Below are 27,171 nucleotides of genomic sequence, written 5' to 3' on the forward strand. Positions count from 1 at the left end.
AGAAAACTTGGATGCAAACCATCAACAAAGATCTTAGTAGAATTTGAATGTAATCAATTCTTAAGATTGCCAAACTTGGAAACTGAGATTGCAGACTGTCAGAAAACATTAACCCTTGACGAAGACGGTTTTATTTTTATTTTCCAAATTAATGAAACTTTGAAAATTCTGTTGTAGATAAGAAAATTCAAAGATCTTGAGATGGAAGGTTGAAATAAAAAACGGAAGACCCAAGAAAACTTGGATGGAATCTGAATGGAATTGATTCGTGCGTGCATGCATGCATGCGTGCGTGTGTGTGCCTGTGATATTACACTAAAATTGACTCTTGATTCGAAATTATAGTTTGCATTGTATTTTTCTATGCATGGTCACTTTTACGTATCATCAGACTTCCGACGTACATCCAAGCAGCGTAAAAGTGGCTCAGGGGTCGATCCTTGGACCATTATATGATATGCCTTGTTAGTGGTGAGCGTGAGTATAAAAATAAAAATTGATGATGAAATGACGATGCTTCTAGTTTTCTCATTTTCAAAATCATTAAAACTTATGAAAATTCTGTTCTGGATGAGAAAATGCAGAGTAAAAGTTTGGTGACCGAAGAAAATTTGGATGTAAACAATCAACAGAATCCATCCCAAGCTTGAAAGCTGAAAATAGAAGCTGGCAGAAAAAGTGAAACCTGTGACTAAAGGAAATAAAACGATAAAATAGAGTGGAAAGAGAGCTTGCGTATGTGTGTGTGTGACGTGACCTAGGGAGCGGTTAGGCTTCCTATTGAGGGGAGGCTGAGACTCCATGCCCAGCAATTCCATGCACAGTCGACAAACAACAGTTGGACAGTTGACGAGAGTTAACGAGACAGTTAAGCTTGTGAGTTTGAGACAGCAACTTGTAGAGAATCGTCACCCCCCTCTCCTCTTGCGCCAACCTCATCACTATATCAAAGAGAGAAGTGAAATCTACTTATAGACTCAGTGAAGTCAGACAATATTAAACATTGAACTGTAAAGATAATTGTATATAATCATATATTTATATATCATTTTTTTCTGAAAATTAATCAGCAAACTAGAAGCACTGAGTTGTTTTTTTTTTTGTGCATGGAATTACTTTTCTTCTAGCATACGACAGACCGGCGAGGCGACATCATATCAACCAAATCGATCAACGGGGTTCTGCCACACGAAGAAGTTACATTTAGTCGCTGTCAACCGAGATAGTGACTTCGACGATCATAGGGCCACATGTATTCATGCACAAGATTATTTCCACTAAAATTGATTCTTGATCCGAAATGATACGCTGTTGTATTTTTGTATATATGATCCCTTTTTACTTATTAAATTATTGAAATTAGTATTACATTATTACTTGCAAATTACTTTGTGATCCTGACAACAAGCGATAGCTTCAAGAGAGAAAAAAAGAAAATATATATATTTACTTGAAAATGATGAATGGCAGTTGTCAAAAGCAGTATGATGTCATAAAGGGTGAATGATACTTCCAAAAACCTATGGACCTGATAGATAGATCAACAACTGTACCTCCTGAAAATCCGATTCTTCACAGTAGTAGGGAAGGTGGCAATATAGTATGTGCCAGAGTCCGAGTTATACGTTTCTCGAACTTTGGTTTTTGACAGGGTCACCCATGTTTGGCACCAAGCGGCAAAAAGGGTTAGCATGAAAATCCAGAACAAATCAGCATCCGGATCTGTCACTCTCTGGTTATCTCTGCAATTGCGTGTGGCACAGAACGCTAAATAAATGGAGTGAAATAAGCAATGTTGCTTCTGCGTTGTTCCGTTGTATATTCTGGCTCAAACCTTCCCTGACTTTGTATGCAACCAATAAACCTTGCTGTTCACAGTGTCGGCAGTAAAAACCTGCAATTCTGTATCTTTACAAATAGCTGCGACCAAAATAGAGGATGTTAAACAAGACAATCTTAAGGCATGACTTTCGCAAGCAAAAGTCTGATTTGCTTAACAAACAAATTATCCATTGTTGGCTGCTGCTGATCTATTTATCCATCAATCTGTTTAACTGTCTATCGATCGATCTATTTATCTATCTATCTCTCTATCAATGTTGAATTGAAGATATAAAATTGAAGCAAAAAACTTTTTCCAAAATTACTGGATTCGGCGTTAAATAACCTGAAAAGAGGTGATATATGTCGTAAAGCAAAATAACCATCCATTTGCGCGGTGGATATTATGAAACAACGATGCCATTCACTAAAAGATATTGGAAAGATCTTCTATGACCAAAATCCAAAATAATACAAGCGGAAGAAACATTCAGCCAAAGAGAGAGAGAGAGAGAGAAGGCTTTGGTTTGCAGATGATTCATTGAGAGAACCGGGATGGGGATGTTACTGTAACATAGCCATTACATATTAACTATGTTGTTATATTTCAACCACTCGGACCCACACGTTGTCTAATACCGTCGCAAAGGAACAAACAAAAAAATATATAAATAAAAATCCGACTGCATTTTTTTTTTTTTAAATGAAACTGAAATGCATTTATTTGCGGTTCTTTCAACAATAAACTTTTTTTCAAAAATGTTTTCTCACATCCATATGTTTTACAACGCTCTGTCATATAACGTGTCCCGCCATAGCCAGCGCTTTCTCGCTCTCGACTTCACACGTCCATCTTCCCCGGCATGCACTTTGCTTCTCTTTCTGCTCGACTCCATGCTCTCCTTTTTTTCTTCTTTTTGGTTTTTGTTCTCTTCCTTCCTGTAAAATCGGCACGTGCATACTTGCTTAATTTGCATAAGTGATAAGACGACTACTGCTGCTGCTGATTTTCTCATATGCGCTATATTATATTTGTTCCTCTTACAATTAAATTTCTGAATGTGTTTCTATAGAACTGATTACGTGGCACAAGACTGGTTGGTAGGTTTAATCATACACACACACACATGCATGCACACACGCACATATACACATACATACACGCACACATTGATAAATTTGTAGAAGGTTTTGGATGTCATTAGGAAGACATCTGTGTGTTTGCAGAGAGAATGCAGTTCAAATACAAAGTCAAAATTAAAAGAAAAAACAAAATGTGTGCATATGGGGGAAAGGGGAGGGATGTTATAGGAAACAGGAAGTCATTCTTTGATGAAACAAAAGTCATCTAACTCCTCTACCCTTATCATGACTAGTTTGAAGCTTTAGTCTTCATGGCAGAATTAACATTTTCAGTTTTCAGAGAGAACTGCCATAAGATGGAAAAGGAAGGTTAGGCAAGATAGAGACGGAGAGTGAAAGAGGAAGAAAAAGAGAAAGATAAAGCGAAAGAGAAAAAAAAGAAAGAAAGAAAATCCAGCCAAATAATGATGACAAAAAAAAAAAAACATTTGACAGAAATCAGCTTCGTTTTATCTAAGAAAATGTTTTTAAAAAAAGTGGATTTCAGAGTGACTAAATTTTATTGATTTAACTTTTTGATGAGAGTAGAAAGTAGAACATGTTTAATTTTGGTAGCCTCATAACTGTCGATCACTTCCTATTTTGTCTTTTAGCTTTGAAGTTTTAGCCTTCATGATAAAATTAACATTTTCAGTTTTCAAAGAGAACTGTCATAAGAGGGAAAAGGAAGGCAAGGTAAGAAAGATTGAAAGAGGAAGAAAATCTCATCACATATACACTCACCAACTTGTAGTAAACCTGCCGACAACGATAGACGGAGAGAGAGGGTAAGGAGAATCTTACAAGAATTCTCAACATAATTGAATGATGTTTGAATGCAAACTGTGAGACAGATGATGACCGTTTTTTTTTTTTTAAATTTATTATTAAAAATGAGATTATTTATTAAAAAAAGAGATAAAATATTTTTTAATTATTAAAACATAACATTTATTAACAAAAATGTAAAATACTTTATGATAAAAAAATGAGATTATTTATTAAAAAAAATGCTCAAATATGTTTTTAATTAAAAATGAGATTATTTATTAAAACAAAGAGGTAAAATATTTTTTTATTATTAAAAAATGCGATTATTTATTAAAGAGGTAAAATACTTTTTTATCAAAAAATGCAAATGTTTATTAACAAAAAAGTAAAATATTTATTTATCAAAAAATGCGATTATTTATTTAAAAAATTAGGTAAAAAAAATTTTTATCATTAAAAAGTGAGATTATTTATTAAAAAGAGGTAAAATATCTTTATTATTAAAAAAAGAGATTACTTATTAAAAAAGAGTTAAAATATATTTTTATTATCAAAAAATGTTGTTATTTATGTAAAAAATGAGGTAATATATATTTTATTATTAAAAATGAGATTATTGATTAAAAGAGGTAAAATACTTTTTATTATCTAAAAATGAGATTTAAAAAAAAAGTAAAATGTATGTTTTCATTATGAAAATATTACATTGTTTATAAAAAAAATGAAGTAATATATATTTTTTATTAAAAAAATGAGTTTATATATTAAAAAAGTGAGGTAAAATATTTATTTCATTATTAAAAAATTAGATTATTGAAAAAAAGGTAAAATATTTATTTTTAATCAGAAAATTTTATTATTTATTACAAAAAAGTAAAATATTTTTAGTATAAAAAAAATTAGATTATTTATTAAAAAAAATGGTAAAATATATTTTGTATTGTCAAAAAATTAGATCATTTATTAAAAATATAGGTAAAATATATTTTTTATTATCAAAATATGAGATGATTTATTAAAAAAAATGGTAAAAAATATAATTCTTACCTTCCATCACTGAATCATATTTTTCTTCCAAATCTGTCAACTGTTTCTGCAGATTCTTCAACTCCGTCTGGTGCTTGGACGTTAATTCCCGTTTCTCAATCTCTCTTTTTTCACTCAACTCTGAACGTAGACTCTGCATTTTTTGTTCAAAGTTTCTCCGCATTTCTGCAGTTCTCCGTTCATAATCAATGACTTTACTCAAAGCATTTTTTTCCCCTGGTATGTCCAACCTATGGCTACCATCGGCAACATTACGGCTATCACTAGCATCGTAACTGTCAAAATGTCCGGCAGTCATTGTTCGCTTAACCAATTCGCGTTCAAATGAATCACGCCGATTTTGTACGGGACTCTCCTGGTTTTCACCTTGGTATTTCTCCAAGAGTTCAACCGCTTGCTTTTTGAGTTCGACCTGTAGCTGAATATCAAATTCAGTCTGCAAATCATGGATATCCATTTGGTGTTTATGCTCCAGATCCTCTTGTAGATTTGACATTGCTTGTTTGTGGGCAAGCACTAATTCTTCATTTTCACGTTGTAACAAAGTTTTTGATGTAATCACTTCTTCAAGTTGGCGCCGTAACGACCGTATTTCATCTTGATATGCAGATATGTCTTTAGTTTCATCCACAGAAATATTCCCTTCTTCTAAAGAGTCTTCCTCCGGGCTTGGAGACCTTCTTAAAGAATTCCTGCCTGACACGGTCTCCTTGTTAATCTTTGGAGAAATCATATCCATATCATTTGAAGAAGAATGTCTTCCGGTGCTGGTCAGGGGGACACCCGCGTCCGTTTGGAAACTGCCATCCATTTCGCAACTGGCTTCCCCAAAGCTGGCGGAAAGATCCGATTCGATTTGAAATTTGAGGCCAGTGATTTGGTTGTTAAAGCGCTGCTCGATAGAATTTACTTTGGATTTGAAATATTCAAGCAGGTTGTTCAGAGTTTGGCGCTGGTCCGTATCGAGACACCAGGAAAGATTTTTGGTATCTGTATGGGAGGAATAGAAGAATAAATAAAATTAAAATTTCACTATATGTGGAAATTTATTGATAAAAAGAATGTTATTCTTATGACAAAAACGTTACTGAGTATGTGGAAGGAAGGAGACAGGAAGTCATTCTTGGATGAAACAAAAAGTTATGATGAATTGTTTTAAGGAATTTATTGCGGTTTCCAACAACTTATGGGAAGCAGCATTCTCCAAGCTTTTCATTCTTAAAAACAGAAATTCTTCCCCCCTTTGTCAGAAACATAGTTTATGAAATATGAGGACTAAAGGACAAAATAAGAGAAGCGAGAGTTAGGGAACACAAGTTGCTAAAATGCAGATCAGACTCCTGTGAAAATTGCAGACTCTTCAGCTTTGCCCATAACTTCTTGATAACTTTCTTGACTTATTTATATATACATATATGAGGTAGCTTCAATAAGTTTCCAGACTTTTCTGTACAGACATTTAAAATTGTTGTAGACTCTTGAAAATGCACTATATTATTGCTATACATGAGATAACTGACCAATTTTTATGATTTTAGTTTCAAATGAACAGCTGCAGCAGGAATTGGAATACACCCTATTAAAGCATGATTGTGACAGCTAGAGGATTTTAAAGATGTAATCTGGACGTGAGGACACCTCAGAAGAACGATATGCAATAAAATTGTTTGAAACTTGGAAACAATTCCACAAACGTATGGAAGGATTCAGACTGGTTTCAGACTATCTTACATAAATTGAGCATCAGTTTTTGAGTGGCATAAGCGATTCAAGGAAAGCAGGGGGTCTTTGGGGAATGATGAGAGATATGGGAGAAGTAAGGAAGTCGGGACACCAGAGTTGATTGACCAAATAAAGAATTTTATAGATAAGGATCGTCGTGTGTCTATAGAAACAATAAGTGCACAGTTTGGTGTCAGTGTGGGAACTGCACACACAATTATTTGTGAGGAACTGAAGATGTGGAAGATTTGCATAAAATTTGTCCCAAGGGTGCTCCATCGTTGTCACAGACTATTTGACCAAGATGAGCATCAAGACAGTTCCTCACCCTCCCTATAGTCTAGACCTAGCTCCCTATGACTTTTGGTTATTCCCTAAGCTCAAGGAAAACCTTAGAGACTGCAGTTATGAGATAATTGAGAAAGAGATGAGAGTCGTTTATGCTCATGCAAGAGAACCTCCATGGGGTTTTCCAGAAGTTGTTGGAACGGTACAAGTGCATTGCAGCCAGAGAAGATTACTTCAAAGGGGACTAGAGTTTCATGTGTGTACTATCACTAAAGGTGCCCATAAAAAAAAGTCTGGAAACTTATTTAAGGCACACTGTACAAGGGGTTTTCCAAAAGCAATGCCTCCTATTTTTTTTTTTTATTCCACCCAAAAATCTATTTGCTTTAATTCCCCATGGAATTTCCACGGGCTAAGCTCATACATACCTTGAGTATCAGCAGTAACATCGCTTGCCATTCCAGCAATCTGTATTTCATATTGTCGTTGGAGAGCTTCGATTTCATCCTGCAATTGACCGATGTCTCCACGTGACTCGATGACCATGGAATCAGTCCGAGCCTTCAGCAGCTGTTCGTATTCTTTCAGAATCTTCGACCGAAGGAGCATGATTTCTTCTTTCTGTTCTTCGAGGCATCGATAGATGACATCATCAGACATCGACACAGCATATCGGTTCGACTGACCATCCTGGCTCGTGGTGGAGGCAGAATCAAGACATTCGAGGGAGTCAGCCGTATGCAAGTTGGGCTGAATGGAACCCGGGTAATTGGACAACTGGTCTCTTTGAGTCTCTTCTTTGGAGATCACCTGAAAAATATTATTTGAAAATTAAACGTCAAATGATTGGTTGATGCACAGAGACACCGAGGAAGAAAGATGTATGACAAAAGAAATGAAACATTATTTTGTGCTTGGAAATGCAGCCAACTTTTTAGTAATTTTATTTGTCAGGCTATTTTCGATATTTCTTTTCCTAAAGTTTTTTTTTTTCTTGTATATTTTAATCACACAAAATACATGCTAAAATGTTCCTCAGTTTTGGGATTTAGTTATAGTTGAAAAAAAAATCCATTCTAATTGTTCTAATCTGGACAGTATGGGGAGATGTCTCCAGAACAGGAAACTTCGCTGATTTGGTCACATTACAAGAATGGATAAGAGTTCTTTGATTAGTAGATGTAGAACAGTTGGGATAGCAGTCTCAGTTGTTAGGGAAAACACAAGGAAAACATGAGAGGAAGTGATAGGGATATACCTGAGAGAAAAAGAGAGAAATAAATGACCGACTATAGATAAGTTCATTTGGAAGTCAATTTCTAAAGGCCGTGCAACACAATGCCAGCATGTAAAACAAGACGTTAAAACGAATATGATAATGAAAGAATAGATGACAGTTCTTGGGTTAGTAGATGTAGAACAGTTGAGGCAGCAGGGTCAGTTGATATAGAAAAAGGTCAAGGAAAAAATGGGAGAAAGCGATACAGATGGAATTGGGAGTAAGAGGGATGAATAAAGACCTGAGCAGAGATAGGTTATTTAACAAGTCAATTTCTAATACCATCAATGAAAACATGTGAAACGGATGTTAAACGAATGACGATGATGATGCTGATCTTGGTAGTGATGGTAGTTTTTTTTGTGTGTGTGTTTTTTTTTTTTTTTTACATAAGGGTCACCACTTATCAAGGCCCGGAGGCTACTCGAGGATAAGGGTCATTGAGTTTACAGTAGTCAATGGGATAATATAGTAATCGTTAGTAGTTATGATGATGATGATGATGATGATGATGATGATGGTGCTGATGATGCTGGTAGTAGTAATGATGATGGTGGTGGTGCTGATGGTGGTGGTAGTGATGATAATGATTCAGAAAATAGTTGTTGACAGGAAATGTAAGTAGTTTATTCATATTTCCTGTTTACAACGGAATCTGTTTAATACATTTTCGTTCATCTGTTCATATGTTAAATCAGAAATTACTAGACTTTTTTTTAAGTCATAACTCGTTGACTTAGAATGAGTGCTTTATGTCAAATTGATGGTTGAATATGGTTAAATTAATTGCTCACTTTTGCATTAAATACTAATCCCTATAATTCCCTAACTGTGCATCAAACAGATGCCATAATACTTAGTTAACCACACCAACAAAGATCCATACAAAATTTCAGCTAGATCGGCCAAATAGTTCTTAAGAAAAATTGAAACGGACAGACAAACAGAAATATAGAGAAAACCAGATCTTCCCTAATGCCCTGTAACCTATATAAGCCCACCGCCGCCCCCTTATTATAAATAAACTTAGAATTTTATGCGAAAAGAGTCTTTCCAGTGAATTTACTTCCAGAAGGTTACAAGTTTTGATTCCTGCAATTTTTCCGAACAACACCAGGATATGGGGTTCAACTCATTTGGAATAAACATTGATAGAAATAAGTTTTTTTTTTTTTTTTTTTTTTTTAAATACATAATGAAAATGGGTTCATTCCTGCAAATTTTATCTCCTAACATGGTGCTATGTTTTTCTTTTTTAATTTTTTTTTATTAAGAGATGTGGTTATTTTATTCCAACTGCCAACTTCCATGGAACTTCCACCAAAACAACAACAACAATGGTGGAGTTCACATGAGGTTTGTCAAAAGCTATATATCAAGAAATGTAAAGGATGACATTCTTAAGATAATTCTGCTGACAATACAGACGGCGAGTTTGACATTAGTTTAGTTAAAAAGTAGGACAGCATGTTCAACAAAAATAAGAACATTTTCTTTTTATATGTTTGGTCTTGAAAACAGATCAAAAGGGAAAAGGATACAGCAATATAAAACAAACATTCGATCATAATGTCGTCTGTTGAAAAATGGGTCAATGCTCAACATATATATATATATTGGTGGAGGGGGGGGGGGGCTTTGCCCGGACATAAAATACGCTTAAATATGATATTTTCATTTGTCCAGATTTTGTATATATTATTATAGACTCAGGATTTCTAAAGTAAAAAAAGAAAGTATTTAGGTGCCATCAGCTAGAATCGAAACCAAACCTGCAGCATTCAAAGCTGGTGAAGTTACCACTGTACTAATGTGACAGGTATATAAGGTAATAAAAAATTAAAAATTAAAAATAAAGATGAATGTACAAAATGTTTAACGATTTCTTTCCAATTTTTCCCAAATTTCAACTACTAATGATTACCAAGATATTGTCCCATTGACTACTGTACATTCATTAACCCTTATCCTCGGGTGGTCCCCGAGCCTTGATAAATGGTGATTCCTTTGTTAAAAAAAAAAAAAAAAAAAAAAAAAATATATGGAGAAACTAGGTTCATGGAAATTCTTTTTGGTGCTAGGAACATCGAAGAAAAAGGTCTTTTTCTCTCATTTTGCTCTGAACATCTTACAAGAAGAAACCTAAGATTTCAGCTCAGTTGAGTCCTTTCCATGGAAATAACAGGAGTAGAGAGAGACTAGCAAAATCGCTTCCATGAGAAAGAAGCTGTAGAAAAAATGGTGGGAAGGCTTTGCTTAAGCTTAAATACGCTATTTTAATTTGTCCAGATTTCATTTATTATTATAGAGTCATGATTTCAAAAGTAAAAACAGTATCTGGGTGCCGTCAGCTAGAATCGAAACTGAAAGCAAAACTGTAGCATTCAAAGCTGGTGACGTTACCACTGTATAAACATATCACACATATGAACTGATTAAAAATAAACTAAGATGAATGTACAAAATGTATAACGATTTTTTCAATTTTGACCCCCTTTTTTGAACCCCCCAAAAATATTTTAAACGGCTAAAGACCCACAAAAGAACAGTCCATAAAAAAATCCAATCATTTGAGGCACTAGCGCTGCTCTGTGACTTTTAGTTTCAGAAGAGATAGAATTAGAAAATATGGAGACAGACAGACAGACATACTGAATTTTATAAATTAGATTAATATTTATTGTTTTTAAATAACTGATAAAACTAAAATATATGGATCACAAATGTGCACAAGTATTTTTTATGTTTGTAAACATATATGCACATTGCGATTCTGAATTTTTGGTATGAGGATTTATTATTCATATTATTTGGATTCTTAGGACTACTGTTCTTCATATTATTTGGATTCATCGGACTACTGTTCTCATCCTGAGTGTGATTTTTACAACGTTTCAGTCGATGTAACCTCTGGCCTTTTTCAGGTGTATCTTGTTGGACTCAGGAATGTTTCTGTCAAACTTAGGAATTTGGACGGAATTTCGAACGGAGATCTCTATTTACTTCATAACAGGTTGCGTGCTCTTGTTCCATCTGTTATGACTGGATAGAAGTTCTAAGTAATTTGCACACGTATCTATGAACGTTATCACCTTTCAAACACATTTAAAAAAAAAAAAAAAAAAAAAAAAAAAAATTAAATCGTACGTTTCTGTTTGCATGAAGCCCCATGCTTTGACAATCTTCTGGGCTTGACCTTTACTCCTGATCTGAAATGGAACATGCGCATCAAGTCTGTTGCCAAGGTCGCTGGAAAGATGGTGGGATCCTTCTACCGCTCCAGAAGATATCTCACTACTGATGCAATTCTCTATCTATATAAAAACCAAGTACGTCCAAGGATGGAATACTGCTGCCATATCTGGGCAGGAGCTGCTAAAAACAGCCTATCTTGCCTTGACAGAGTACAAAATAGACTTCGTGGCTTGGTGGGGGATGCCATTTTCTCTTCCCTACAGCTTCTCTCCCACAGGAGAGACGTTGCGAGCATATCTTTGTTTTATCGTTATTTCCATGGCAAGTACTCGTCTGAGCTCCAATCTCTGGTCCCCCCTCGCCAATCTGTCATGATAAACACCCATCTAGCTGAAACCACTGTCAAAAATTTTCCCCGCTCTTTATCTGTGCCTAAATCAAAATGTAGATTCCATGAACAAAGCTTCTTTCTTAGACCTGTGGAGCTCTGTTCCGTCTGCCTGTTTCCCACCTGACTACAACCTGGATGTCTTCAAGTCTAATGTAAACAAATTCCTGATGAACTGCCCCCTTAAGTAGACACTTTATTAAATCTCAACACTAATGTTCTGTACATGCAATAACCCTTATCCCTGAGTGGCTTCCGGGCCTTGATACCACCTTGTAAAAAAAAAAAAAAAAAATGATGATTGGTGATAATTCTGATGTCGCTAAAGTAAAAAAAATTCAACTTTATTCAATTTTAAATGAATTGTTCCAAAATCAAATAATAGTACAATTTTAAATAAATACATTTCAAGATGTGACATTTGTTTTATTGATTTAAAGAATATCTAGCTGATAATTAGTTTTTACAATAAGAAGTGGGAGAATATCTATTTTTAAAAGAATTAAATTGCTACAATTTTCAGTAAGTAAAAAGACATATTCATTTTATTTAAGAACTAGTGAAGGTCCCTGGCGTTGCCCAGGTGTAGAGAAGTTTTCTGGTAAAGGTATTGATCAATAGAGTCCTAAAAAAATTTTTTTTTTTAAATACAAAAATGTAAATAGGCAGGCTTGAACCTGTACTACTAAGGAGGAAAAGAATGGGGAAAAAAAGCCAACTGCTTAGCCCCCGTGCACACCACGACATATGACCTCGCCGATATTCGAAATAAGGTTAGTCATTCCAAGGTGTGAATGATTTTGCAAAAATGTTGACAAAAAAAAAAAGAAAAATGACCCCCTCCTTGTAAAAAACGGCGCAGTTGATGGTCACAGAATTAATCTTTTTGGCCAATTTTTGGATATTTGTCATCCGAGAGACTGACCTTTCAAACGATACCAATTCTGTCAGTGTTCGTTGCGTGTGTCGAAAGGTTTTGGTAGACATACAAACGCACATACACATTTTCGCCTTTTATATAATAGATAGAAGATACTTAGCTGACAATGATAATTTACAGAAATTGTTTTTTTTTTAATAATAACTAGCGGGGAGGGGGGGGTACCCGGCGTTTCCCGGGTGTTTGTAGGCATGTGTGTCTTTCGGTAAATGAAAAGAAAAATCGTTGGTTGTTTAAAAAAAAAAAAAAACGAAGACTTGACGCGCAGTTGGAAAATAATAAAGTGTGAAAAAAAAAAAAAAAAAAAAAAATTAGCGCTATTCCATTGTGTCGCGTGTTTGTTTGACTTTTTAGTATAAATAAAGTGAAACTAATGGACTGTCAATTCCTTGGCTTTACTGCCGGGGATGTCCAGAAAGCAATGAGGTTTGATCAATGCTTAGAAAACCGTCATATCAGACAATTGCTATTCATTTGGACACTCCCCTTTTTATGGGAAGCTGGTTTCTCCCCCAATATCTTGGGGAAACAAAACAAAACCAAAAAAAACTGGCTTGCAGCCAAAGTTAAGTGCGGGATTTCATTCCCCTTTGGCGTGATGTTCAACCTCATTAAATTTACGCACTTGTGTGAACTCATTCGCTTACGTTTTTAATTGTTTAATTTCAACCATTCTCAAATCTCTGCCTTCTTAGCGTCGTTGTAAGATGTCAGGCTTTTTTTTTTTTTCGCTTTTGTCTCAAGGATTTGGGTTTGAACCTACCTGCCTACCAAGACTTTTTTTTTCTTTTACACCTCCAAACACACGGGCAATGCCGGGCAACCCCGCTAGTCTATTACATAAATCTCAGTCATCTGCGGTTGTGTGCGTGTTTGTATGTCCACTAAAAACTTTTGTCATTCACATCAAAGCGGCGTGAATGTGGTACCGTTAGAAAAAGAAATCTCTCGGACACATAATATTGAAAAATTAGAAAAAAAATCATCAATTATTTCATGTAGAAATGTCGTTTCGTTCAGGTAAAAATCTTATTAATCACGCATGTGCGAGCGGTCAATTTGTTGTTATATTTTAAAAAGCTAAATTTGCTATGTTATAACATCTCTATCATCGTGGTCCGATCAATGTGTTTGCTTAGAAACTTAAGTTATGCCAGTTTGCGCCCAGCACATGACATTTCTTTTTTCTCTCTCCTATCTTTTAAAACTCTGAACTTTCCTATGTGCATCCACCATGCAGCATCTGTTTTGTTGTTGCTGTGAGCAAAGTGTTGTATCTGTTCTGATACTACACTTCACCTTTTCTGTCTCCAGTGGAGAAGAAATCTTTCTAGATCGAGGAAATTTTTATTTTTGTTCCTATTCAGAGTACCCCTTTTTGGGGAGCTGGATTTTCTCCACATTAAAACCCGACTTTGTAGGGAGGCAAATAAGTAGGAACATGATAAGATGACACCCAAGTCCCGTTTTATTTTTTTTTTTATTATTTAACCGTATTTTATGACATGGGCTACGCCGTCATCCCCAAACCTCGCCAGTATTGCTATAATACGCTAAGGCTTTTCATGTAAAAAAAAAAAAAAAAAAAAAAAAAAAAAAAAAAAATTAAGAGATCAGTATAGTGATTAATCTGATGTCACTAAGGTAACAAATTCTGATTTTATACCCATTTTTTTTAAATGAATTGTTCTCAAATCAAAAACTTTTAAATACAGTTCCGGAAATGACACTCATTTTATTGGACAAAAACTATTATTTTAAAAAAGAATCAAATTGCCACAATTTTAAATCTATCTATATATCTACTTCTCAACCTATATACTAAACTAATTTTTGATCTACTGACTTGTAATTTGGTATATAGGGTATTCAAACATGGTTGGTTGGTTGTTTTTGTTTTATGGCATATCCACCCTTTTCAGGTTATTTAATGCTGAATCCAAAGATTTTGAAGAAAAATATTTTAATAGAATATATCTGTTATTTTCAAGTCGGTTTCTATTTAACCCATCGTTGGGACCCTAACAGGTACTACCACTCTGGGTCTGAGTGGACCTGGGAGCAATGCCAATTAAAGGGTGGTTCCACACTTCCCAAAGTCCGCAAACTGGGGTCTCACCATCGGATATAGTTTAAGGTCATATCCAGGACCGTATTCAGACATGGAAAACTTTTTAATTAGTTTTCATCCAGAAGGACTGCTAAGGGGTCAAAATTGAAAAATTGGTTCTTGGAGAGGGGGGGGGGGAAAGGTCATCGGATTTTTATCTGTTTGTCAACTGTTTCATGATTGCGCATGCACAAATCGTTTATTTGAAAGCTTCCTTATGTTAAGAATAAATAGGTTTGAAAACACTTTTTAAAAATTGTGGCAAGCTGGCCTAATGGTTATTATACTTGACTCTCTGTCTTTAGGTTTTGGTTTCAATCTTAGCTCAAGTATTTTGTATTTTTTTTTTTTTTTACTTACAAAAAGTGAACTGTTTAGAAAAAACATAATACTCGCATGCACATGTCTCAGTTTCCGCATTAATTAAAATATAATATTTATGCATATTCTATGACTGGGCAACACCGGACTGCCTGCTAATAAACAAATAAAGAAGAGACCAATTTGTTTTATTTATTTAAACAATATTTACCTGATAATGACCATCATTTTTATGGAATCATTTTTTTTTTATTAGTATAGTATTGACTTTGGTAGATATTTAGTATTTCAAAGGGATTTTTTTTAACGTGTAAATCACCACTTTTTACATGTAAATCATCACGCCTGAAAGCCACTCGAGGATAAGGGTTAATGAGTGTACGGTAACAACAGTGTATTAATAGTTAGTGGTGGAAATGGGGGTAGGAATGGATTATTTAGGTGGAGAAGGGCTCAACAATAACTTGCTTACATTAGACTTGAAGACAACCATATTATTATTATTATTATTAATAGTACATTGTACAGATTGGTGTAGAAAACACCATGGAATTTCTACAGGGTCGTGCTAGTTTAATAAATAATACAGCACTTGCTTCATGGCCATGTGGTGACAAAGTGGCAAAAAATGTTCGAGAGGAGCGGAGAGGAACACTATCCATCCTTCCACAAAAACATTTTTTTTTTTTTTTTTAATATCTGATTCTCTGATCTGAGTCATGTTTGACTTAAAAACCAAGAAGAAAAAAAAAAATGGTAGATGTGGACGTGTCAAGTGTAGAAGAAATAGAAGGAAGAGAAATTTAAAACAAAAAAAAAAAAACGAGGCCTGTGTGGTGGGGAAAGAAAGAGGCTTAGTTTACAGCCAGTCACAATCACCACAGCAAGAATATATATTACACACACACACACACACAATGTAACCCGGATATGAGAAAAATGGATATAAGAGAGATTTTCTCTGGTCTCAAATTAGAGCCCATGTTAATATACTGGTTAACCCGGATATAAGAAACCCTAGGATATGAGAGGGCCGGAAGGACAGTACAAGAAGTCTCTTATATCCGGGTTATACTGTATAAATGTATGTATAGGATTATTTTACTTCAAACGGAGATTGATTAGCGTCCTGAATCTTTGTGTTAAAAGAGATAAATAAGAACTAGACCAAAGCAACATCTTACAATTTACTCTCAGACTATATGAAACCGAATATAATGTTGGGATCTGTTGGGGTAACTTATAAGTTTAAGAATCATACACACACACACACACAAAAACTAGATGATTTCTTCCAAGAAAGTAACAGACGTTTATACATAGCTTACTTACTACCAGAATATTTTGACAATAAGCTCTACTCACATATTGAGCACTATTGAAATAAATAATGAACATATATATATATATATATATATATATATATATATATATATATTTATTTATTTTGTGTACAGAAAGTTGTTAGATGAGATAAGTCATTGGTACCATCGGTTTCAAGGCCGATAATTAGGACCGTTTTAGATATCCATATCAAGTTCTCTTCAGCCAATACTCAATACACTCTTATTTTTCGGATTTTCCTTTTAATTGAGCACTCTTCTGGATCTGGATTTCTTTTTCCCAAAAAAACTAATCATATATATATATATATATATATATATATATGAATAAAGTGTGTGTGCGTGCAAGGTTGTTAGTTCGTAGGTATAAATCCAATGAAGATACTGTGTTTATAAAATAGTGCTCAATAATAAGTAGAGCTGCATTTTATTACAATTTATTTATGTTTCACTTTTTGGCAGCATATGTACATATGTTTCAGCACTATATGTGGTTGAAAAATATGTATGAATAAAAATTTATACTTATATATCAAAGTATACTTGAGTGGCAAACCTTTTTTCATACGGATGTACAACTACTGTCTTGGCTGTATTTGAAAACTAATTTCACAAAAAAAAAAAAAACATAAGATGAATGATGCCATTGTTGCCAATATTCCTTCTAAATAGCAAAGACAGACACAGCAAAATGAAAATGAAACCATTAAAACGGGCGGGAACTTTTTTTTATTCGATTGGAAAGAAAAAAAATAATTTCTTGTAAGCACACACATGGAAAAATAGTTCCCAGTCTTATTTTAAAGAAACATGTGTCTGTGTGTACACACACACAGACACAGGCATGCATCCTTTGTTGATAAAACTTCCGTGCTTCATACAGGAAGAACATTTTATGCAGATTGTTAATTCAGCTATGTAACAATGAGTGTGAGCTCGATTAGCCAAAGTAACACACTATACTATTCTTTCCAGATAAGACTTACTTATGAACTAGTATGTACATGTGTGTATTTTATATATATATATATATATATATATATATATATATATATATATATATATATATATTAGGAGGTATATTTGGTAAAAAACAAGGGGAAAAAAGTGCTCCATACATGAGTAATATCTCTCTCTCTCTCTCTCTCTCTCTCTCTCTCTCTCTCTCTCTATCTATATATATATATATATATATATATATATACACACACACACAATCATGTACAGGCTTTATTTCACTGACATGGCAATGTTTCGATCTATAGTAGTTATTAATAACTGAGATCTCATCAGGCAAAGAAAATTTATCTTTTTATTAGATGTTCATATTGAGATAAAAATAGAGAGAGAGCAAGAGAGAGAGAGAGGGAGAGAGAGGGAGATGTCATTTAATTGTTTACTTTATTCGGATACTCGAACGAATTTGACTATTCATCTGGAAAAACATTTTACCTGAATGCTAGACTAGAATAATTCTTCTGTATACAAACGTGATTACCTCCCTCCATCCCCATATGGGGAGCGACATTTATTTTTAATCACACACACACAGGAAAATCTAGTAGATTGAATAAGGAACACTTTTTTTTTTTTTTTTTTTTTGTCAGAATCTGAAATTTTGGGAAACTCTTATTAATATGCTTTAAATTTCATTAAAATCCAAAAGTATTTTTTACAGTTTCAAAGGAGAATTCTACTCCAGGAGGCAGGAAACTTAGTGAGTCAACACCACTTTTATTGTCTTTCTTCGGCAAAGTTTACACATGAACAGACTTTTAGTTTTTACATATACACTTTCTAATAAGGAAAACACACACCCATATATATATATATATATATATATATATATATATATATATATATATGGAAAGAGAGAGGGAGAGAGAGAGAGAGGCACATAATACCATTTTAAAAAGAATGTTCCGTGTCCTTTTACCTCTCTGATGACCATCATTGTATTGTTGTCCTATTGTGTGCAAAAACATTGGGATGTGACTGACTGATGTAGAATGAATAAAAGAAGTAAATTTCAAATCTCCAGCTGAGGATGTAGGGCATGAGAGAGAAGGGGGAGACAAAGCCTCACCCTTTTCTCTCTCTCTCTCTCTCTATTTACTTCCTAAAAGAGACTCTACTCTATTCCAAAAATAGAGCAGTCAGCTAGAGGAAAAGGCTGGACTGCAGTCAGAGATAAAGGAGGGGGGAGGGGGGAATGAGAGTAAGGCTATATAAAACATGCTGCTCTCCAAAGCCAGCTTGGTGGACTTTTAGCAAAAATTCATAAGTTTTTTTGTTTTTTTTTGCATTCATTAGTCATATTATGTTCTACCGGATCATAGGAGGAATACGCATACTCCACGGTTCAGTTTTACTTTAACAACAATATAAATATAACAGTCTGTCTCTTCTCTATCGTTACTTTTATGGTAGGTTCTCGACTGAGCTCCAATCTATGGTTCCTTCCAGCAAAACATTCGCAATAAATACTCGCCGAGATATAATAACTTCCCTCACTACTGGTGCCTTAAACTTAACGGAAATTCCATGAGTAGAGTTTTATTCCTAGAACTGTTCGTCTGTGGAACTCAATACCGTGTGCCTGCTTTATGACTGATTATAATATCGCCATCTTCAAATCTAATGTGAATAAATTCCTATTGAGCCCTACCCAAGTTCCACCATAACTGATCATGTTGCTTCATCATCTTATCAACCTTTATCCAAGAGTGACCGCCAGGCCTTGGTAAGTGGTGACCTTCCAATTAAAATAATAATAATAATAATAATAATAATAAACGTTTATGTATTATTTGAATTATTTAATCTGTAATGTTTCGGCTGATGTAACCTTCAACCATCTTTAGGAGTATCTCGTCGAACTCTAGAATCTTTGTGTGGAAATCAGTAATTTCCAACGGTATCAATGTGGATAGCGTGCACCCGTTCTGTCAGGCAAAATCAGATTGAAATCTTAAGCAATTCATAATTGCGTTCTTAATATTGCAATGCACTTTTCATGTCACAATTAAATCGACCTACAAACATCCTGCAACATTTTTTCCCCTCATTTTTGTGAATTAACTCGAACCCAAACTTACATATAAGTTAGGTTAAGGTTAGAGTTAATTTATGAACTTTCTGAACTTCTCTTAAGTTTGCTTAAAAGTTTTGTTTTTTCTTTCATTTTTTTTTTTTTGTGTTAATTTATGTATTCTTACTCTTATATCAATCTGATTTGCAAGTCAAAATCAGTAAATTTAACAAATCATAATGATTGAAACGATGTATATATCTTTGGGAGACGCCCTTGTATTTATATCTAAGTCAAGAATTTCTGACTTTCATGGAAAACAATTAACTTCTGATAGAACTTTTGGGTCGAAACCTTGACACATTAAGCCATATACAATAGATTTTATTATCTAAATATTGATTACGTACGTCCAGTGTCAAAAACAAAAAAAAAACATCATCATCGCAAACATTAATTAATGAGAAACGAATTACCTCCCTTTATAGTCACTCTTTATCAGTGAAAAACCATTTCCTCTCCAAAACTTTTCAAAATAAAAAAAAAACATGGCTGCCTATTTATAGTTTCAAATTGGCTATTTTATTTTATAATTTAAAAAAAAAAATTCATGTTGAGAGGAGACTAAGTTGTTTTTTATCCAAGGCCTTTGACAAAGTCTGGCATGTAGGGCTGCTGAAAAAAATTAAATCATATGGAATAACTGGATGTATACTAAATATAATTAGATCCTTTTTAGACACTAGGACCATCCATGTTGTCATTGATGGACATACATCCAAGCAGCATAACATAAATGCGGGAGTGCCTCAGGGGTCAATCATTGGACCAATATTATTCCTGATATTCATAAACTATCTCCCTGATATTATTGTGTCTGAGATGGGTATATTTGCTGATGATACAATGCTCTATAACATGCACGAAGGAAAGACAGACGTACATAAATCTAAGACAATGGCAGAATCGTTAGAAAATTACCTCCAAACTCTAATGTAATGGGACCGCAAATGGATGGTAACATTTAATGCTAGTAAGACTAAGCTGCTCTCCTTTAACGTTAATTACAAGACGCCTCTCAAACCACTGGTAATCATGACAAATAACACCGTACCTGAGAATTCTTCCTTCAAACTCCTCGGCTTAACATTCAAGGGCAATATAGACTGAAACAAACATATTAAGGAATTAAGGATAATGCAAAAGCTGCTGCAAAGGTGGGTTCCCTCTATCGAGCTAGAAGATTACTCACACCTGAGAGTATCCTGTACCTCTACAAGGGCACCATTCGCCCATGCATGGAGTATTGTTGCCACATCTGGACTGGTGCATTTAGTACTGGCCTTTTCCCCTTGGATAGGTCCATAAAAGAGTTTTCAATTTAGTAGGTCCCACTTTGTCAACTAAGCTCCAATCCCTGTCCCATCACTACAATGTTGCATCTCTATGCATGTTCTACAAATATTTTAATGGAATATGCTCTGATGAACTCATTGCACTTGTGCCTTCTTCAATGTACATATCCCCCCAAAACCCGTTCAGCAATAAAATCACACCCCTTCACTGTTGGGGTCCTTAAATGTCAGAAAGCTTTCCTCTCTAATAGTTTCTTCCCTCGAACAGCTAGACTTTGGAATTTCCTTCCTGCTAGCTGCTTCCCTGACTGTATTGATATGCAGAAGTTTAAATGTAATGTAAACCAACATCTTATTAATCTTTCTTAAGCATGGTCCCAAATAGTAGTCCCTTACTTCCAAGTGGCAATATGCCTTGTTAGGGGGTGAACTTGAGTAAAAAAAAACAAAAAAAACTAAAAAAACTATTTAAAATAAAATTAATATTAAAATAGATGGCTAATTTTGGGACCATATATGTTTTCATTGGTCACCATGTTTGTTTTCACATGCATGCACATTCAATTTTTGCACCTTTATACATTTACTCTGTATACTCACTATTCCATAGCTAGCTATAACATATACTGACCCAACGGGTCACAGGTAGTCTAGTCTAGTATATAATATATATATATATATATATATATATATATATATATATATATATATATATATATATATAAAAGGCAAAATGTGTGTGACCATTTTGTGTATGTCTCGCAAAGGCTTCTTTTGCACGCGCTCCCCGGGGGGGGGGGATACTATTGCTTAGAGCTGTTTATATACCCCCTATATAATAATATCTACGATTTGGGAACGCGTGTAGCATATAGATTTATTTGCGACGACTTTTACAAAATTATTGCTATTTTGGCTTCTCACGTGTTGATTTGGCTTTTTCGTATAAAAAGCGAAACTAATTCAAAGCTAACACGGTTCTCGGCATCGCGGCGGGAACGTCCACAGGCAATCAGCTTTGATCAATATGGGCCTCAACTCCTTATATCAAAATTGCTAATCCCCTTTCATTTGGGGAGCCGGTTTGCCCCCACCCCCACCATCATCTTGGGGAAGCGAAAACTGCCCCGCATTGAAACAAAGTAAACAAATCCAAAAAAGCTGTGATGTATTAAATAAAATACTGCTACGTCATCTCGTAACGCGCCCGCGATGACCTCATTTAGCGACTATCTGTCAATCAAACCTCTTTCACTCACTTTATAAGCCTTATTTTAACATTCTAATCAATTCCTCTTACTCTTGGCCTAGACGGTTAAGTGGTTGGAGTTTGTATCACCTCCGCGTTAAGGCTCCCGGGTTCAATCCCGCCTCCCGACCAAAACTATGTTTTTTTTTTTTCTTTTACTTCTTTAAACACCCGGGCAAAGTTTTTTTTATTTATTTTTTTACTTCGTTTATTCTTTAGTTTACCTCCCCCCACCCCCTATACACACAGCGTTTTTTTTCCGCTGTTTTTTTTTTTTTTTTGGGGGGGGGGGGTCCGATTTTTTAAAACATCGTTTCAGGTTTATTACTCCCCCCCCCCCATACACACACCTACAAACACCCGGGCAACACCGGGTAACCTCCCCTCACTAGTATATATATATATATATATATATATATATATATATATATATATATATATATATATATATGTATATATATATATATGGTAAATTATGAAAATACATATGGCAATTAAGCTAACTTTTCTTGCCATATAATCTGAATTCGGAACTCTCCACAAAATTTGAGTTTTCCAACATGACAATTTTATTAACCATCCAGTGTGCACAGTAACAAGATACCAATAAAGCAAGACAGCAAGTAGAACAGAGTCTTAGGAGCAATGATGTCGATTTGTTTGTTTGTTTTTTTTTTTGTGGCCAGAGTGGTACTTGCTAAGAGAGTGGGATTGGTCCTGTGCAAAACTTAAAAGCTTCATGCACATGCGCATTGCTTGAAAATTTCAAGATGTTTTTTTTTACAAAACGTATGCAATGGTAACGCTCATGCATTAGTTTGCAGTCATCATTATGTGTTTTCATTAAAACTTTAATATGAAATAAATTTTAATTTACGTTCATTAAAGAAATGAAACAATTAAATTTTACATTTTTTTAAACATTAGACAATTTAAATTTCATTGGTTAAAAAGTAAATAATTAAATTTTTAATTGATTAAAGAAATTAAACAACGTAATTTAAATTTGATTGCTTAAAGAAATTACACAGTTAAAAATTGATAAATTATACAATTAAAAAAAAAATTAAACAATTAACTTTAATTGATTAAAGAAATAACGTAATTTTATATTTGATTGTTTTAAAAAACAGGATTAAAATTTGATTGGTTAAAGAAATTACACAATTAAAAATTGATGAATTATACAATTAAAAAAATAAACAATTAACTTTTTTTATTGATTAAAGAAATTAAATAACGTAATTTTAGATTTGATTATTTAAAAAACAGGGTTTAAATTTGATTATTAAAAAAATTACACAATTAAAAATAGTTCGATAAATTATGAAATTAAAAAACAACTTTTTAATTGATTAAAGAAATAAAATACCATAATCTTATATTTGATTGTTAGAAAAAGCAGGGTTTAAATTTGATTGTTTAAGGAAATTACACAATAAAAATTGTTTGATAAATTATAGAATTAAAAAATAAACAACTTTTTAATAGATTAAAGAAATAAAATAGCATAATTTTAAATTTGATTGTTAAAACAAAACAAGATTTAAATTTGATTGCTTAAAGAAATTACACAGTTAAAAATTGATAAATTATACAATTAAAAAAAATTAACAATTAACTTTTTAATTGATTAAAGAAATTAAATAACGTAATTTTATAGTCGATTATTTAAAAAAACAGGATTTAAATTTGATTGGTTAAAGAAATCACATTATAAAAAATTGTTTGATAAATTATACAATTAAAAAGAAAAATAATTTTTTTCATTTTAAGTAAAATAAACTGAGATATACGCATGCAGGTATTATTATTTTTCTAAACAGTGCACTTCTTGTTAATAAAAAAAAAAAAAATCGAACTGAGTTCCAAACCAAAACCTAAAAACAGTGAGTCCAGTATGATAACCATAAGGTCAGCTTGCCACGATCTTTAAAAAATGTTTTCAAACCTACTTAGTCTTTACATAAGGAATCTGTCATGTGAAGGATTCGTGCATGTGCAGTAGTGAAACAGTTGACAAACATAAAAATCTGATGACCCCCCCCCCCCAGTACCAATTTTTAAATTTTGACCTCTTAGCAGCTCTTTTTTCAGATGAAAATTGATTAAAAAGTTTTCCACTTGTCTGAATACCCTTTATACCAAATTTCAAGTCTGTAGATCAAAAATTTGTTGAGTATATAGGTTGAGAAGTGTCCTTACACTTTCATCTCTCGGCAAAAAATAATCTATATAAAATGTACTTTAGGGTAAATTTTAGACAATTTTTTTTTTTTGCTAAAATACATTATTTTTTTCTGTATTCATTCAAAGTATATATTCTGCCATTATCGAATTATTGTGATATTTTATCGAATTGTTTAATAGATATGGAAGGATGAGACATAATGAATCAACTTGCAGACTTATTTTATTTCATCCTAATCCAAACTATTAATATCTGATGTGATACTGACGTTAATTTGCATCAGTTTGGCAAGAGGGGGACCATAGATTGGAGCTCAGACGAGCACTTGCCACGAGAATAGCGATAGAGCAAGGACAGGCTTGCAACGTCTCTTCTGTGGGAAAGAGGTTGCAAAAAAGAGAAAAGGGCATCCCCTAATAGGCTACAAAGTCTTTTTTGAATTCTGCCAAGGCAGGATAAAGTGCTTTTAGCAGCTCCTGCCAAGATGTGACAATAGTACTCCATCCTTAGACGCATTTGGCTCTTATACAGGTAGAGAATTGCATTGGCAGTGAGATATATACTGAATGATCCAATTATTTTTCCAGTGACCTTGGTAATGGATTTGATGTATGTGTTCCATTTTTAGATTAGGAGTAAAGGTCAGACCCAGAAGTTTGTTAAAACATGGAGCCTCCACAAAATAAAATATGGCACTATTAGTGAAAAGTACATCTGTGGTATCATTTGCAGAGGATCATCTTTCAAACACGGTATCACTCCACTCATCATTTAAAGATTTATTAAATGTTAATGTATTCACAAGACGATAATCCTGATTTCTTCGCCTTTATTGCTATTTGATTGATTATATCAGGGTTTCCCAAACTTCAGGACACCATGGAGTTCTTGAGCAGGGCAAAGGTTTTTTCACGGAGCACTAACAAGATAATTTCTAAAATAAATATGAAAAATCATTACTTTCAAATTTTAACACTAACTAATGATAATGTTTACAACCATTTTTTTGTTTTTGATTAATTAAAAATTGTTGCAGATTTTGTCAATTTATTTTTTGCTAGCCTGGATGCCCGGCATTGCCCGGGTGTTTGGAGGTGTGTGTTAAGCAAAAAAAGTGGTAGTAGTAGGCAGGCAGCACCACTACAACGGGACAAACAAATAAAAAAAAGGAAGAAAACAAAAATCCGACTCGGCCTTCTTTTTCTGTTTTAACCAAAAAAGCATTTATTACAGTTACTTTCCAAAGAATGCCTGCTTTTTGTTTTTGTACTCTTCATTTTGTTTGACATGAGATTAACAAAACCCTGTCATCTCGACACCAGCTTAAAAGTCTCTCGCCATCACCAGAGGGCAACACATTCATCTCACCTGGGCTGCGTGTTTCTTTCTGTGCCTCAACACATGGTGCGTTTTTTCTCTCGGTGCACACAAGTTAAAAAAACGTCCGATTGCTTCCTTTGCTAAAACACGTTCTGTATTGTCCTCTGCTTTTCTTGTGACACAAGCTCGCGTGCACTTGTTAATTTGCATATGTGCTTTAACAGCTGCTGCTGCTGCTAATATTTTCTTACACCCACCCATGCGTGCTCTGTTAGATTACTTCCTTTTTGGTAATTGTCACCGTATTTCCCAGCATTGTTAACCATATTTTCCTTACGAAACATACACATACCCCCCAGTAGTTGCATTAAACATTATTCAATTTAAAAAAAAAAAACAAAATAAAAACATGAAAGTAAAACCAAACAATGTATATAAGACTAAAAGTTAATTTTGGTAAATTATTCTAAACATTCGATCTTTGATTAATATTTTATCGAATTCCTTAAAATGTCAATCAATATGTTTTAGTTTTAACTTCTTTGTTTTAAGCAAGTATTTTTTTGTGTGTGTGTCAAAAAAAAAAAAAAAATGTTTTAAATTTATTTTGTATCAAAAAAGTTTGTTTTTATCTTCATAATTATAAAAATCTCTGGATCGTCCTGGCTTGCTTGAAACTTGTAATAAATAATTTGATCAAAAATGCTTCATAAGTTTTGATTTTGGTTCTAGATGATGGCACCCAAGACATTTTTTTTTTTTTTTAAATTTTTAAATCATTACTATATATTGTGTACAATATAATATGTAATAATCAATAGAGAATCGACTCTATAATAATTAATTGATTAAATAAGTAAAACAAATAAAATTGAAAACAATTTTAATTTACATTTTATTAGTTAATAAAATTATAAAATTTTAATTTAATTGGTTAAACAAATTATACAATTAAAATTTACATTCGTTAAATAAATAAGAAAATAAATAGAACTTAATTAAAATTTACATTAGTTTAACAAATAAAAAAATAAAATTTAATTAAAATTTACATTAGATTTCATTGATTAATGATATTACAGAATTTAAATTTAATTGGTTAAGAAATTATACAATTAAAATTAATATTTGTGAAATAAAATAAATAAAACTTAAAATTTATATTAGTTTAATAAATAAAAAATAATTAAAATTTCCGTTGTATTTCATTAATTGATGGAATTACAAAAGTTAAATTTAATTGATTAAGAAATTATACAATTAAAATTTACATTCGTTAAATAAGAAAATAAATATTAGTTTAATAAATAAAAATAATTAAAATTTACATTGTATTTCATTAATTAACGACATTACAGAATTTAAATTTAATTGGTTAAACAATTATACAATTAAAATTTAAATTTGACTCCAACATTTTGTTTAACATTTTATTTTGTGAGAGTGATTCTTGCCATATTTTCTTGTAGGCAAAATCTGTGATTCAACAATTAGATAACAATACGAACATGATTCTTCATTATAAGTTTAAAGTTCATTTGTCACAACGAGTAAGGACACTCAATTAGTATGTGGTTATGACGCTACGAGAAAGTATGAATATATGTAAGATTGCAGAATAAGCACCTACTTAGCATTTACTTACCGGGTGTGGCGAGTTGGCATACGCAGTAAGACA

General features: G+C 33.2%; 2 protein-coding genes across 2 annotated transcripts in view; one reads left to right on the plus strand and one right to left on the minus strand.

Annotated features, from left to right (window-relative positions):
- The window catches only part of LOC145263843 (uncharacterized), a 649,003-nt gene that overhangs the window by 303,339 nt on the left and 318,493 nt on the right, over positions 1-27,171 (minus strand). Inside the window, exons 18-19 of the mRNA XM_080120917.1 lie at positions 7,200-7,581; positions 4,762-5,751 (exon numbers count right to left, since the gene is read on the minus strand). Of these exons, the coding sequence (XP_079977043.1) occupies positions 4,762-5,751; positions 7,200-7,581 (1,372 nt within the window). The remainder of the gene's footprint in view (positions 1-4,761; positions 5,752-7,199; positions 7,582-27,171) is intronic.
- Positions 1-27,171, plus strand: part of LOC145263845 (uncharacterized) — a 624,663-nt gene that overhangs the window by 158,698 nt on the left and 438,794 nt on the right. The gene's annotated exons all lie outside the window — the stretch shown is intronic.

This window comes from Euprymna scolopes, chromosome 39 (genome assembly GCF_053919585.1).
Source record: "Euprymna scolopes isolate OS-2025 chromosome 39, ASM5391958v1, whole genome shotgun sequence".
NCBI lineage: Eukaryota > Metazoa > Mollusca > Cephalopoda > Sepiida > Sepiolidae > Euprymna > Euprymna scolopes.